The 13,770-nt window shown below is 63.0% G+C and overlaps 2 protein-coding genes across 2 annotated transcripts; one reads left to right on the top strand and one right to left on the bottom strand.

The window, feature by feature from the left end:
• Nucleotides 1-3,142: 3,142 nt before the first annotated feature.
• Nucleotides 3,143-10,873, bottom strand: CD2BP2 (CD2 cytoplasmic tail binding protein 2). The gene is given in 10 exon segments (XM_039534299.1): nt 3,143-3,397; nt 4,153-4,277; nt 4,636-4,973; nt 4,975-5,099; nt 5,325-5,385; nt 5,387-5,437; nt 5,439-5,478; nt 5,736-5,883; nt 6,626-6,723; nt 10,754-10,873. Coding segments are annotated over 9 exon segments (1,080 nt in total). The 5' UTR covers nt 6,707-6,723; nt 10,754-10,873; the 3' UTR covers nt 3,143-3,286.
• Nucleotides 10,874-11,515: 642 nt separating this feature from the next.
• On the top strand, nt 11,516-13,380 carry LOC120403345 (sesquipedalian-1-like). Its single transcript, XM_039534335.1, has 2 exons — nt 11,516-12,403; nt 12,568-13,380. Exon 2 carries the CDS (start codon nt 12,580-12,582, stop codon nt 13,168-13,170), a length of 591 nt encoding a protein of 196 aa, XP_039390269.1. The 5' UTR covers nt 11,516-12,403; nt 12,568-12,579; the 3' UTR covers nt 13,171-13,380.
• The last annotated feature ends 390 nt before the right edge of the window (nt 13,381-13,770 follow it).

Raw genomic sequence — 13,770 nt, 5'->3', positions numbered from 1 at the left:
CTCTTCCCCTCTGGCGTTTAGCCACAGAGGTAAGTTCTGGCCTCCATCCCCCACCCCTGCATCGCTCGCTCTCCCCCACCCTCGTTCACTGTCCCCAGGCTGGGGCAGGGAGTTTGGGGGCGGGAGGGGGAGGGGTGCAGGCTCTGGGAGGGGGGTTAGGTGTGGGAGTGGGGAGGGGTGCAGGCTCTGGGAGGTTGGTGCAGGAGGGGTTGGGGTGCTGGCTCTGGGTGGGGGTTTGGGGTGCAGGCTCTGGGAGGGGTTTGGGGGCAGGAGGGGAGAGGTGCAGGCTCTGGGAGGGGGTTTGGGGTGCAGGCTCTGGGAGGGGTTTGGGGTGCAGGCTATGGGAGGTTAGGTGCAGAGGGGAGAGGTGCAGGCTCTGGGAGGGGTTTGGTGCAGGAGGGGTTTGGGGTAGGAGGGTTTGGGGTGCAGGCTCTGGGAGGGGGGTTTGGGGGCAGGCGAGGGGAGAGGTGCAGGCTCTGGGAGGGGGTTTGGTGCAGGAGGGGGTTTGGGGTGCAGGCTCTGGGAGGTTTGGTGCAGGAGGGGTTTGGGGTGCAGGCTCTGGGAGGGGTTTGGGGGCAGGAGGGGTTTGGGGTGCAGGCTCTGGGAGGGGTTTGGGGGCAGGAGAGGGGAGGTGCAGGCTCTGGGAGGGGTTTGGGGTGCTGGCTCTGTGAGGGGGTTTGGTGCAGGAGGGGGTTTGGGGTGCAGGCTCTGGGAAGGGGTTTGGGGTGCAGGCTCTGGGAGGGGGTTTGGGGGCAGGAGAGGGGAGAGGTGCAGGCTCTGGGAGGGGGTTTGGTGCAGGAGGGGGTTTGGGGTGCAGGCTCTGGGAGGGGGGGTTGGGGGCAGGAGAGGGGAGAGGTGCAGGCTCTGGGAGGGGGTTTGGCCAATGGGAGCTGCGGAGTCGTTGCTCAGGGCGGGGGCAGCGTGCAGAGCCCCCCCCCTTCCCCCCAGGGTCTGCAGGGACGTGCTGGCCGCTTCCGGGAGCGGCGCGGAGCCGGGGCACTTAGGGACCTGCCTGGGCCCCGCTGCCCGTCGGAGTTTTAGCCAACGGGAGGCGCTGGGCGAGGGCGGGAGGAGTTGATCTGTGGGGTCCGCGCACCCCAGATCTGGCCCTGCCCTGACAGGCGTTTGTCCAACCTGCTCTTCAAAATCCCCAATGCTGGAAGTTCCCCCACAACCTCCCTGGGCAGCTTATTCCAGCGCTGACCCCCCCGGACAGGTCGCAAGTTTTTCCTAACGTCCGACCGGAACCGCCCCTGCTGCAGTTTAAGCCCATTGCCTCTTCCCCTGCCTCCGCGGTTACCGAGAACAATTCTTCTCCCTCCCGCTCGTAACAACCGTCTATGTACCCGAACCCTGTTCTCCCGGCCCCCCCAGGCCTCTCTTCTCCAGACTCAACACCCCCAGCTCCCCTCGCAGCTCCCGCTTTCTAGCCCTTCAATCATTTTTGTTGCTCTTCTCTGGACTCTCTCCAATTTCCCCACATCTTTGCTGAAACGTGGGGCCCAGCGCCGGCTCCTCCAGCTGACTCTGTATCACCGCGGGGTCGGGCGGAAGGACGTCCTGTGTCTGGCTTACAACACGCCTGCTGATACAGCCCGGAAGGACGGGCGCTGTTCTTGCAACAGCGTTCCGCTGTTGCCACATATTTAGCTTGCGGTCCACCCCGACCCCAAGGACCCTGCCCGCGGTTCTCCTTCCTAGGCACAGTCATTGCCCAGTGTGCGTGTGCGGCTGATTGTTCCTGCCTCAGTGGAGCACTTTGCATTTGTCCTCCTTGGATTTCAGCCTCTTTGCGTCGGACCATTTCTCCAGTTTGTCCAGAGCAGTTCGGCTCTTCATCCCCTCCTGCAGAGCACTCGCCGCCCCTCCCAGCTTGGGACCGTCCACAAGCGTTGTCAGTGGATCTCTGGGCCCTTATCGAGATCATCGCTGAAGACAGACCAGCCCCGGACCCAGAACCGACCCCTGCGGGACCCCACTCGATTCGCCCTTCCAGCAGGACGGTGAACCGCTGAGAACGACTCTCTGGGAGCGGTTTTCCAACCAGCTTTGCACCCGCAATGACAGACCGACACGCAGGCAGTCCCAGACCTTGGCGACCCTATAGCAATACCGAAGACCCTACAAAAACAAACCAGGCCACGGCTCCAGATTCCACAATAAGAAACCGGCACCCACAGGGAACCCAGCGGTAATGAGCTGGCACACACAGCCCCAGATATTGCAACAACAGACTAGGGAACCCTACAATAACACAGAAGATCCATATGACAATAAAGGCCCCACGCACTTGTGAGAGACACTATCCTAACAAAGCAGCATCTGTCAGTGCCCGACAACAGCCAAAACACACAACTCTGCCACTCCTAAGACCCTACAGAAACAAAGCCATATTTTCTATTGCTCCAATACTAAGGCCTGGCTGGGATTGGTCCAGCTTTGAGCAGGGGGTGGGACTAGATCCCTCCTGAGGTCCCTTCCAGCCCTGATAGTCTCTGCAGCACAGTCCTAGCATGTGTAAGACCCTACAATAACAAAACGACGCACAGAGAGGCCCTAGTATTCAAGCGCTCAGGAGAGACCCTACAAAACAAAATAGTTCTCACAAGAGACCCTACAATGACAAAGCAAACCAGGCACAAAAACCCTTGCTCTCATGAGACCCTACAGTAACAAGGCAGCCAACACAAGAGACCCTGCAAAAACCAAGCAACACACAGAGCCCTGCTTCTCCAGGAGACCCTACAAAAACAAACTGAGCCAAACAGCGCTGCTTCTCCCAAGAGACCCTACAAAAACAAACTGAGCCAAACAGCGCTGCTTCTCCCAAGAGACCCTACAAAAACAAAGTGACACACGCAACTCATAGCGTTCTTAAGACCCCACAGTAACAAATCAGCCCTGCCAGGAGGCCCTACAAAAACAAACAGACCCAAACAGCCCAGCCCCTCCCGAGAGACCACACCATAACAACCCAGCGCACAGGCACCATGTATGTATCCAAGACTCCAAGGACCTGACCCCCGGGGGTGGCAGGAGAATCCCCATTGGCCAGGGCTGTCCAGGCCCCCGACACAGACACCAGCCAGCAGAGGGCAGCACCCGCACAGTACAAGACATAGATATATTTTAATCCAAAAAAAAAAAAATAAAGACAACGAGACATCCACACCCCCCAAGCTAGGGGTCAACCCCCCCAACCCGTATGCAGCCCGACCTCCCTCCCTGGCTCCCCCAGACTCGAGTCCAGCCCCCTCGGCTCCAGGGGTCGCAGGCCGGTCGCAGATCACGTGTACAGGTCAAAATCCACCCGCTTCGAGTTGTAGAATTGGCCTTGCGAATTGTCGGCCTTGCGGCAGTAAACGCCCTCCTTGAAATAGCCCTGGTCCACCCACTCCTGCCGGGGGAGAGACACAGGCGATTACAGGGGCCCGGTGCTGGGACGCGGCCTGGGGGGGGCCGGTTACAGGGGCCCGGCGCCGGGACGCGGCCTGGGGGGGCCGGTTACAGGGCCCGGCGCCGGGGCGCGGCCTGGGGGCGGTTACAGGGCCCGGCACCGGGACGTGGCCTGGGGAGGGCCGGTCACCGGGGCCCGGCGCCGGGACGCGGCCGGGGGGGGCCGGTTACAGGGGCCCGGCGCCGGGACGCGGCCTGGGGGGGGCCGGTTACAGGGGCCCGGCGCCGGGACGCGGCCTGGGGGGGCCGGTTACAGGGGCCCGGCGCTGGGACGCAGCCCCTCGGAGTGGGGCGTGGCAGGAGCTGATTACATGGGGACCCCTCGCCCGGTGCTGGGACAGGCCCCTCTGGAGCGGGGGGGTGGGGGGCTTGGCACACAGGGACCCCTCACCCGATGCTGGGACGTGGCCCCTTGGGGCGGGGGGAGAGCTGGTTACAGGGGCCCGGCGCCGGGATGCAGCCCCTTGGGAGTGGGGGCTGAGCACACAGGGACCCCTCACCCGGTGCCGGGAGGTGGCCCCTCCGGGCGGGGGAGGGGGAGAGCTGGTTACAGGGGCCCGGCGCCGGGACACGGCCCCTTGGGAGTGGGGGCTGGGCACAGGGGACCCCTCACCCGGTGCCGGGACGCGGCCCCTGTGCAGTGGGGGGGGGGGGGCTGGGCACACGGGGCCCCCTGGCCCGGCGCTGGGGTCTCACCTGCATCTGGGTGCTGCTGAAGGGCCCGTAGAGCTCGGCCCCATTCGTGTTCTCCCATTTGTACTCCCACATCACCTCCTCCAGCGGCTCCTCCCCGGCCTGGGGCTGTGGCGCCGCAGCGCCCCCTGCTGGACAGACACCGTCGCACGCCCGTCCGCAGCCCCCTCCCCGGGCCAGCCCCCATGCCCCTAAACCCCGCAGCCCGTGCCAGCCCCCACGCCCCTGCAGCCCCTGCCAGGCCAGCCCCACACCTCACCCCCACAGCCCCTGCCAGCCCTGCCACCCCGCAGCCCCGGGGCCAGCCCCACGCCCCTCACGCCCCCAGCCCCTCCTGGCCAGCCCCCAGCCCCTGCCGCCCCTGCCCCCCGCCCCTCACCCCCAGCCCCTGCCAGTGCCCCTCACTCACTGTCCACAGCCCCTGCCAGCCCTGGCCCCCCCGCCCCCCTCCCACACTCCTGACCCGCAGCCCCCCCAATGTCTCACCGGACGCCTGGGTTCTCAGCCTGGCCTCGTCGATGTCCTCGGCGAACATGTCGAGGGCGGGCGGGGGCTGGGCGGGCGGGGGCTGGGTCAGCGCCCGCAGCCTGAGCGCCAGCTTCTCGCGGGTCTCCTGGTAGATCTCGTAGACGCCCCGGCCCACCATCTGGTCAGCCAATCCCGAGAGCCGCTCCAGCTGCTCCCGCCTCTGGGGCGAGCCCGGCGCCTCCCCCTCCTCGGGCGGGGCGGGGGTCCCGGCCTTGGCGCGGGTCCAGGCCCGGCGGGGGCGCGAGCCCGGGCCTCCCTTGCTGCCCAGGCGCTGGATGGCCCGGGCCACCGTCTCCCGGCCGCACCATCTCCACCATCCCCTCCAGCAGCGTCTGCTTGTCCAGCAGGGGGCGCCCCCCGTCCTCCTCCTGCCCCCCGCCGGGGGGCTGCCGGCCGCCGGGGGGCTGCTCCTTGATCCGCACCTGCGGGTGGGGCGGGGTCAGGCCTGGTCCAGCCGCCCCGCCCCGCTCCTCCCCGCCCGGCCCCCTCCCCGCCCGACCCCGCCAGTCCCTGCCTCCAGCCCTGCCCGGCCCCCGCCCCCTCCGCCCCGGCTCGACCCCGCCAGTCCCTGCCTCCAGCCCCGCCCGGCCCCGCCCCCTCCACCCCCGGCTCGACCCCGCCAGCCCCTGCCTCCAGCCCCGCCTCACCCAGTCGATGTTGTCCAGCCAGTTGTCGCGGATCAGGGCCTCGCGCCGCAGGAAGTAGTTCCTCCGAGTCGAAGTGCCCCTCCTCCATCTCCTCCTCCAGGTTGAAGGGGTGATCCGCACCCGTCCTCATAGTCGATGGTGGCCGACTCCTGCCCTGCCCGTGGAGTCCCCCTGCCCGTCAGGCCCCCGACTTCCCTGCTCTGCCCCGCCCCAGAGGAGTCAGCCAGGCTCCCCCTTCTCCCTGCAGGATCCCCCGTCCCCCTCCTTCCCCCGTCTCCCTCCTTCCCCGCTCCAGCCCCTTCTCCCCTGCAGGATCCCCGTCCCCCTCCTTCCCCTGCTCCAGCCCCCTTCTCCCCTGGATCGCCCCCTCCCCACAGGATCCCGGCCCCCTCAGCCGGACCAGGGTCTCACCCTCCACATCCTCTGATGCCAGGATGTCGTATTTACTGGCCCGGCCGCCGTCCCCATCCTCATCCTCGTCTTCCTCGTCGCTGTCCAGGGAGTGTTTCCCCTTGAACCGGCTCCCTGGGCCACTGGCCCCCAGGCCAGGCTCTGCCAGCTGGGGAGAGGGATGTTAGGTCCCCTCAGTCACCCCGAGAAACAGCCCCCCCACAAGGCACCACCACCCGGGTCACCCCGACATACAGCCCCCCCCACACACAGATACCAACCCCAGGTGACCCCAATACACAGCCAGCCTGTATACCGCACCCCAGATCACCCCAACACACAGCCCCCCCACCCGATACCACCCCCAGGTCACCCAGACACACAGACCCCCCCCAGATACCAACCCCTGGGTCACCCCGAGACATAGCACCCCACGGATACCAACCCCGGCTACCCGACTCACAGCCCCCCCCCACAGATACCAACCCAGGGTCACCCCAAGACACAGCCCCCCTGGGATACCACCCCCTGGGTCACCCCAAGACACAGCTTCCCCCCCCAATACCACCTGTCGGGTCACCCCGAGACACTGCCCCCTTCCGGATACCACCCCAGGTCACGCTGAGACACAGCCGCCCCTTCCGGATACCACCCCAGGTCACCCTGAGACACAGCCCCCAGATACCACCCCTGGGGCACCCTGAGACACCCAAGGGGGACACCTAACACAGCTCCCACCCATTCCCTGGTCATACCCTCTGACGGGCCCCCCTCCTACCCCCAGTGACCCCCCACCCCCCCACCAGGGACCCTGTGCCCTATGGAGACCCCCCAATACCCAATGCCTCCCCGCCCCACAGAGCTCCCTCGCCCCCTGGGGGTCCCCCCCACACCCCATCCCCGTAACTCACCTTCTTCTTGGGAATGGCCAGCTCCTCCTCCTCCTCGTCCCCCTCGGCCTGGTCCTCGAATGTCACCTTGCGCTTGGGCATGGTGGTCTCTGACGGTCCTGGGGGAGAGGAGAGCTGGGTGAGAAAGGGGGGGTTCCCCCAGTGCCAACCCCCCAGACGGGCCTCACTGCCCATCCCTGGGGTCTGCCTGCAGGAGACCCTATGATAAAGGGACGATCCCAAAGCGACGCTCTCCGATAACAAACCGAGGCCCACGGAGCGCTCCAGTCACAAACGAAAGACCCTACAATAACAAACCCCCACTCAAAACAGACGATAGTGGGAGCTGGCTAAGCAGGACCCTGCCGTAACAAACCAACGACTCACAAGAGACTCTGCGCCAACCCACCAGCCCTGGCAGAGGAGACCCTACGATAACAAGCCCCACATGTCCCAGCCACGCCCGCCCCACCTGGTCACTGAGAAGCCCCTTATCCGTGGGCAGGGGTGCAAGTTGGGTGGTGCGCGCCGGTACCGGCAAGAGATTTTTAGCGGGTACGAGGTACCGGAAAGACTCGGAACTAGCCCCCCCCGTCCCCCCCCCGGAGGAGGGGGTGGGGCTGCGCTCTGTTCCTTAAAGGAGCAGAACATGGCTAGGGAGGGCATTCATTCTTTATATGGCTTTAACAGCACAATACAGACGCTAACAAATTTAAACAAAGCCCTTTTTTACGTTTGTTAGCATATGTATTGTGCTGTTCAGTTGGTCAGGAGTCCTTGGGGGAACGGAAGGAATCTAAACAGTGTTTTTGATTCTGTTTCTCCCCACTGGTCTGAATTATCCATGACATTCATCGCAAAGAAAGAGGTAGAGGCCCACAGATTTGCAAACCTAAAAACCCGTGTTCTGCTTTAAACCACCTCAGCCCATGCCAGGTTTATGAACATTCAAAAGTTAACTGCAAAGGAACTATAAGGTGGATAGAAAACTGGCTAGATGGTCGGGCTCAATGGGTAGTGATCAACGGCTCCATGTCTAGTTGGCAGCCGGTTTCAAGCAGAGTGCCCCAAGGGTCGGTGCTGGGGCCGGTTTTGTTCAATATCTTCATTAATGGAGGGTGGCGTGGACTGCACCCTCAGCAAGTTTGCAGATGACACTAAACTGGGAGGAGTGGCTGATACGCTGGAGGGTAGGGATAGGATACAGAGGGACCTGGACAAATTAGAGGATTGGGCCAAAAGAAACCTGATGAGGTTCAACAAGGACAAGTGCAGAGTCCTGCACTGAGGAAGGAAGAATCCCATTCACTGTTACAGGCTACGGACCGAGTGGCTGGGCAGCAGTTCTGCAGAAAAGGACCTAGGGGTTACAGTGGACGAGAAGCTGGATATGAGTCAGCAGTGGCCCTTGTTGCCAAGAAGGCTAACGGCATTTTGGGCTGTATAAGTAGGAGCATTGCCAGCAAATCAAGGGATGTGATCATTCCCCTCGATTCGACATTGGTGAGGCCTCATCTGGATACTGTGTCCAGTTTTGGGCCCCACACTACAAGAAGGATGTGGAAAAATTGGAGAGAGTCCAGCGGAGGGCAACAAAAATGATTAGGGGGCTGGAGCACATGACTTATGAGGAGAGGCTGAGGGAACTGGGATTGTTTAGTCTGCAGAAGAGAAGAGTGAGGGGGGATTTGATAGCAGCCTTCAACTACCTGAAAGGGGGTTCCAGAGAGGATGGAGCTCGGCTGTTCTCAGTGGTGGCAGATGACAGAACAAGGAGCAATAGTCTCAAGTTGCAGTGGGGGAGGTTTAGGTTGGATATTAGGAAGCACTATTTCACTAGTAGGGTGGTGAGGCACTGGAATGGGTTCCCTAGGGAGGTGGTGGAATCTCCTTCCTTAGAGGTGTTTAAGGTCCGGCTTGACAAAGCCCTGGCTGGGATGATTTAGTTGGGTTTGGTCCTGCTTTGAGCAGGGGGTTGGACTAGATACCTCCTGAGGTCCCTTCCAACCCTGAGATTCTATGATTCTATGAACACTGAAGCCTGTTACCCTGAATGTGGGCCCGCCAGTGCCCCCCTGGCTAAAAGTGCAGTCACACCTGAACAGCTAAAAATGAACCTGGCCCTTTTCGGCTAAACGACAGAGTCATGTCACTGGCTCCATCTCTGTTGTTACATAACAGATCCAGCTCCAGTGGGGCGTGGGGCTGGCACAGAGGGTCTCAGGTACGTGGTGTGATTGTTCAGAATCTCTTTGGGGAATAGTCATGTAGGTGAAACAGCTGGTCCTTATGATCACGCTATTTCTATGTGTGTATATTCCTCCTGGCATCTGAGGTTACGAATAGTAGCTCTGGTTACTACACGTCTGCTCCTGTTGCAACGCCCACAAGGTATTCAGCCAGCGCATGAAGGGACAACTCGAGCTGAATGGCCCATTAAGGAACCCTCAGCTCACAACGGACCCTGGAAAACGCCTGGCTACACGGAATGTTCTAACCAGAAGAGGGGTGGGGGTGATGGGCGTGTGACTTGCCCAGGTGACTCCAAACACCATCTTCCACAGTGAGACCAGATTTCCCTTCACTTGGCACTTGGCACAAGCTAAAGGGCCCTGGCCTGGAAGCATCTCCATTTGGCCTCTTTCCTGCTCCGGCCTCTGGACTATGAACAGCTACTAACGGGAGCTTTCGAACCAAGGGACTGAGCACTTTGAGGTAATCTGGAGCCTTCATATTTCCTTGATCCTTTGCAGATGGATTTATGAGCTGGATCTGGTACAGAGACTGTCCTAGCGTCATTGACTGCTGAGTTCTCCCTTGCAATGGACAAAGATCAGATCTCTTGACTTTCTCACACGAGCCAGCAGCCTTTGATACCTGCGGTATAAGCAACACGGCCCTTGCTTGAGTGGTTCTGTCCTTTCCTCTCCACTGTCAAAGCCTGTTCCCACTGAACTCAACAGCAAAACTCCTTTTGATCTCCATGGGAACAGGATTTGGCACCAAGAGGTCAGAGAATGTGATTTTGATCAATTGCTTCTCTGTCCAGAGCCAGTTCTCATGCATGCTCTGCCAGGCTGATTTCCACTGCCCCTCCTGTATGTCATGCTGAGGAAAATAAGGAACCACAGGCTGTAGTTCTAGCAGGATGCTCATGGCACACACAGTTCGGTGCCTCTTTTCCCTCAATCCCAGCTGGTGCAGCATCTTTGCTTTTCTGTGCCTGGCGGAGAGCGATGCTTAGAGAAAGGCAGGCTGGCCGAAGCTTCGTTTGGATGTAAGGGAGGCACTGACAGCGTGTGAAGGGAAATGGGGCCATTGTCTTTCCGACCCTGCTTTCGTTTAAGAAGTTTTCAATGTGAGGTGCTGCTGGATCCTCAATGACCCCTGGAAGTACAGGTGGCACCAGGGGCCCAAAGCCTCGTTTTACAACCGCGGCTCTTCAACAGCCGCAGCTGTAACATTGTGGCCAGGTGAGGGGGTGTCGAGGGGACGGGGGCGCGTGGGGGCCTGGCCTGGGCAGGGCCCCGTGGGGAGGCGACTTGCCCTCCCTTGTGTCCCTCCCACGAGTCGACTCGCACCCCTGTCTGGGGGTCCAGGCTAGTAAACACTGGCCTACAGCTAATACATATTTGCATATGCAAATGAGCTCCCTTCAAGATGCCGCCCCCTTTCCCGGCCGGCCTGTACCTCGCAGGGCCGCCCACCCTCCCTGGGGGAGACCTAAGGGGCAACCCCCCATCCCAGATTCCTAATTTGCATATGCAAATGACGCTCCCATTCCTCATGGGGATAACCCCAGCGCCCCTCCCGGGCAGGGCAGGGGGCGGGGCCCCGATTTCAGACCCCCAACAGCCCCACCAGGGGACACCTGGGAACGTCTTAATTTGCATATGCAAATAACCTACAGCTCCCCCCCGGGCGAGCCCCGCATGGGGGCGGCCCCATAGGAACGGGGGGGAGGGGCGACCGCGCCCTCCAGGCCCCACCCCCTCATTTGCATACGCCAATCACCCCCTGGGGCCTGACACAGGCCCCCCCTGGCTGGGTCATGGCCCCCCCCGGGGAGCAGGCTGCCCCCCACCCGGGGACCCCACAGCCCCCTCATTTGCATATGCAAATCAGCTCCCCGCTAGCTGCGCAGCTCACCTGTCTCCGGAGCTCGCAGGGCACCTCGCGCAACAACCACTTCCGGGTCAGCCCGCCCTCCTTCCGGCCCGGATGTGACGTCACCACTAGGCAGTTACCTCCCCTACGCCCCGCCCCTCGCCCCGGGTTGGTCCCGTTGCTCGCCGTTTCCTCTGATTGGCTGGGGCTGGGCCCCCCCCCCGGAATTTGGCAGTTGACCCGCCCCCGACAGGGCCTTACAGGAAGTGACGTCACCCCATGGTTTCCGCCCGACGGACGGCAATGGGGGCGGGGCTGGAGTGAGGGCAGGATTTAAAGGGACAGGAGCCTATTGTGGGGGAGGGGAGTGCGGGAGGAAGAGGAAATGACGTTGCCTCCTGGCAGCCGCTGGCTTCAGCCCATTGGCTACCATGGGGAGCGGCGTCATGGCAACGTTTAAAGGGGCAGCGCCCGGTTTTCTCAGACCCCCCCCGCGCGGCCCCGCATGGCCCGGGGGGGGCTGGGAAATCCCCTCAAATACGTGTCCCCCCCATCCCCGCCCCCCCAGCGCAGGACCACGTGCCCCCACCCCCAGCACCGCCCCGCCCCCCGTCACGGGGCCACGCCCCCGCCCCCATTACCGCATCTGATGGGGCTCCTGCGCCCCGCCCCTCCCCAGGTGCCCCCGCCCCACCCCCATTACCGCATCTGGGGACACTCCCCCGCCCGCCCCTCCCCCCGTGCCCGCTTTGTCGGGGCCCCAGACACCCCCGAGCCCCCGGGGGGGGGGGAGCCTCCCTGGGGCCCGCCCGCCCCTCGGAAGAGCCGGTGGCGTTTTGAACCCGGGCGCCCCCCGCGGCCACCTGCCCGTGTCGGGGGGGGTGAACCCCCAGGCGCCGGGGTCCCGCCTCGGGGTCCCCCTTCCGGCCAGGGCGGAGATCAGCGGGAGTCCGGGGGCGCATCGGGCGGGGCCCCGTGTAAACCCGCCCCCCCTTTACCCCAGTCGCGGTGCCAGCCAGGGAAGGAACCGGAGGGGGGGGGGCCCAGCTGCCCCAGCTGAAATTGTGGGAACCCCCTTGTATTTCTCCAGCGTCAGTCTCGCCTTCTGCCCCGGCCCCCACCCAGGAAGGGGGCCCCCCACCCAAGGCAGCCAGAGCCCCCACATGTGGGCTAAGGATGCGGTAGGACCCCCTAGTGTTTAACCCCCCAGGGCTGGTCTTCGTTTTTGGGGGGACACCTTCTAAGCTGGGACAGCCCCCCAATCAGGCTCCAGGCCCCCCCCAAATTCCCCCAGGAACATGGATCTCTTTAGGACCAAGGGGAACTCCAGACTAGGCAACTCCCCTGGGGTTAGTTCCTTGTTCTAGCTATTCTGTTCCCCTGCCAAGTAAGGTGCCCTGGGCGGGGAGAAGAAGGGGGCCTGGAGGGGCTGTACCCAGAATATCCACTGGTGCACCCCCCTCCCCAGCAGACACACCAGCAGCGACAGGTGTCGGGGGCTCATAGCTGGGTTGGGGGGACAATTGAGGTCAAATAGCTGGACCTTAAAAGTGACCCCTGCTCTGCCCCAGAGAGAGAAGGGGAAGGGAAAACTGGGGACCCCCCCACCCCAGAGAGGGGCAGCAGATTTCCAGGACAAAGGTGGATCCGGGATCCGGCTGATCACAGACAGAGGAGAGCAGGAGAAGGCAGGTAAAGGCCCCACCCTAGGGCTGGCACCCTCCGGAGAGGAGAGGCCCCGTGTCCTATTCCCTGCCCCCCGGAGCCAGCCAGGCCCCGCCCTGGGGCTGGAGTGGGGCTGGTGCCCCCTAGAGGGGACAGGCCCCATGCCCCATTCCCTATCTCCCCCTTCCCAGGTCCCCGTCCACATGAAGTTGCACGAAACCAGCGTCCTGGGCTACTCCCGCGTGGCGGCGCCCCCCGACCGGCAGGGGCGGCTGTACAAGAAGAGCGAACGCAGCAGCAGCTACCAGCGGCGCTGGTGCGAGTTACGGGGGAACCTGCTCTTTTACTGGGAGCGGCAGGGGGACCGCGAGCCGCTGGGGCTGATCCTGCTGGAGGGCTGCACCGTGGAGCTGCAGGAATCCGCCACGGAGCCTTTCACCTTCGAGATCTCCTATTCCCACGGGCCGCCGGGCCACCGGGCTTACAAGATGGCTGCTGAAGACCAGGCCTCCATGGAGGGCTGGGTGCGGGCTCTGAGCACGGCCAGCTTCAACTACCTGCGGGCCCTGTTGACAGATCTGGAGGGACAGTACCGGGCCAGCGGGGCCCTCGGGGCGACAGCCCTGGAAGAGAGGGCTGCGCAGCGCAGCCCATTGGTGGCAGAAGTGGGATTGCCAGACTTTGAGGGGCTTCACCGCCAGTTCGGGGAGGAGATTATGAAACTGAAGGCGAGGTGGAGGGAGGGGAGAGCAGGCGGGGACCAGACAGTGCAGGGGGACCTGATTGATTTGTAGTAGGAGTAGGGAAAGGAGGCAAGCCGGGGGAGTGGGGAACCCGGGGGCAGGCGAACAGGGGGCTGCAGGTCAGGATTAAGGGGCACCAGCCTTGGTGGTTTGGGGTGACTGGGAAATGGGGACAAAATATTTGTCAAACATTTACACTGTGAAGATGCCTTTACAATAATAAAATTGTTCTATCCAGGCCCTGGTACCAGCCTTGTGACTTCACCATTTGGTCACATCCAGACAGCAGCAGGGGACGCTGTGGGGAGGGGGGTGGGGTGCTGGCTGTGGGGGGAGCTCCTGGCTACTCCAGCCCTGCCCTCTCCCAGCAGGGGGGGGCGCTGTGGGGAGCAGGAGCACTGACTGCCAGGGGAGAGCCCCCCCCCCCAAGCGACACAGCGCCCCCTAGCGCGGCACCGAGGCATTGGGGTCAGCTCTTAGATCTGAGAACCTCCCAGGTCGTTTCAGCCAATCCCCACCTGCGCCGAAGGAAGATCTCGTGCCACGGAGACCAGCAGAGGAGGAGACGCTCCTCCAAGGCCGACGTAGCCCGTACCCGCCTGGGGCAGGATCGTCCCCATCTGTCCCTCCAGACTCTAGCTCTGACCTCCT

This window comes from Mauremys reevesii, linkage group 4 (genome assembly GCF_016161935.1).
Source record: "Mauremys reevesii isolate NIE-2019 linkage group 4, ASM1616193v1, whole genome shotgun sequence".
Classification (NCBI taxonomy): Eukaryota; Metazoa; Chordata; order Testudines; family Geoemydidae; genus Mauremys; species Mauremys reevesii.
The sequence above is the reverse complement of the archived record's forward strand: the minus strand, read 5'-3'. Positions and strand labels throughout refer to the sequence as shown.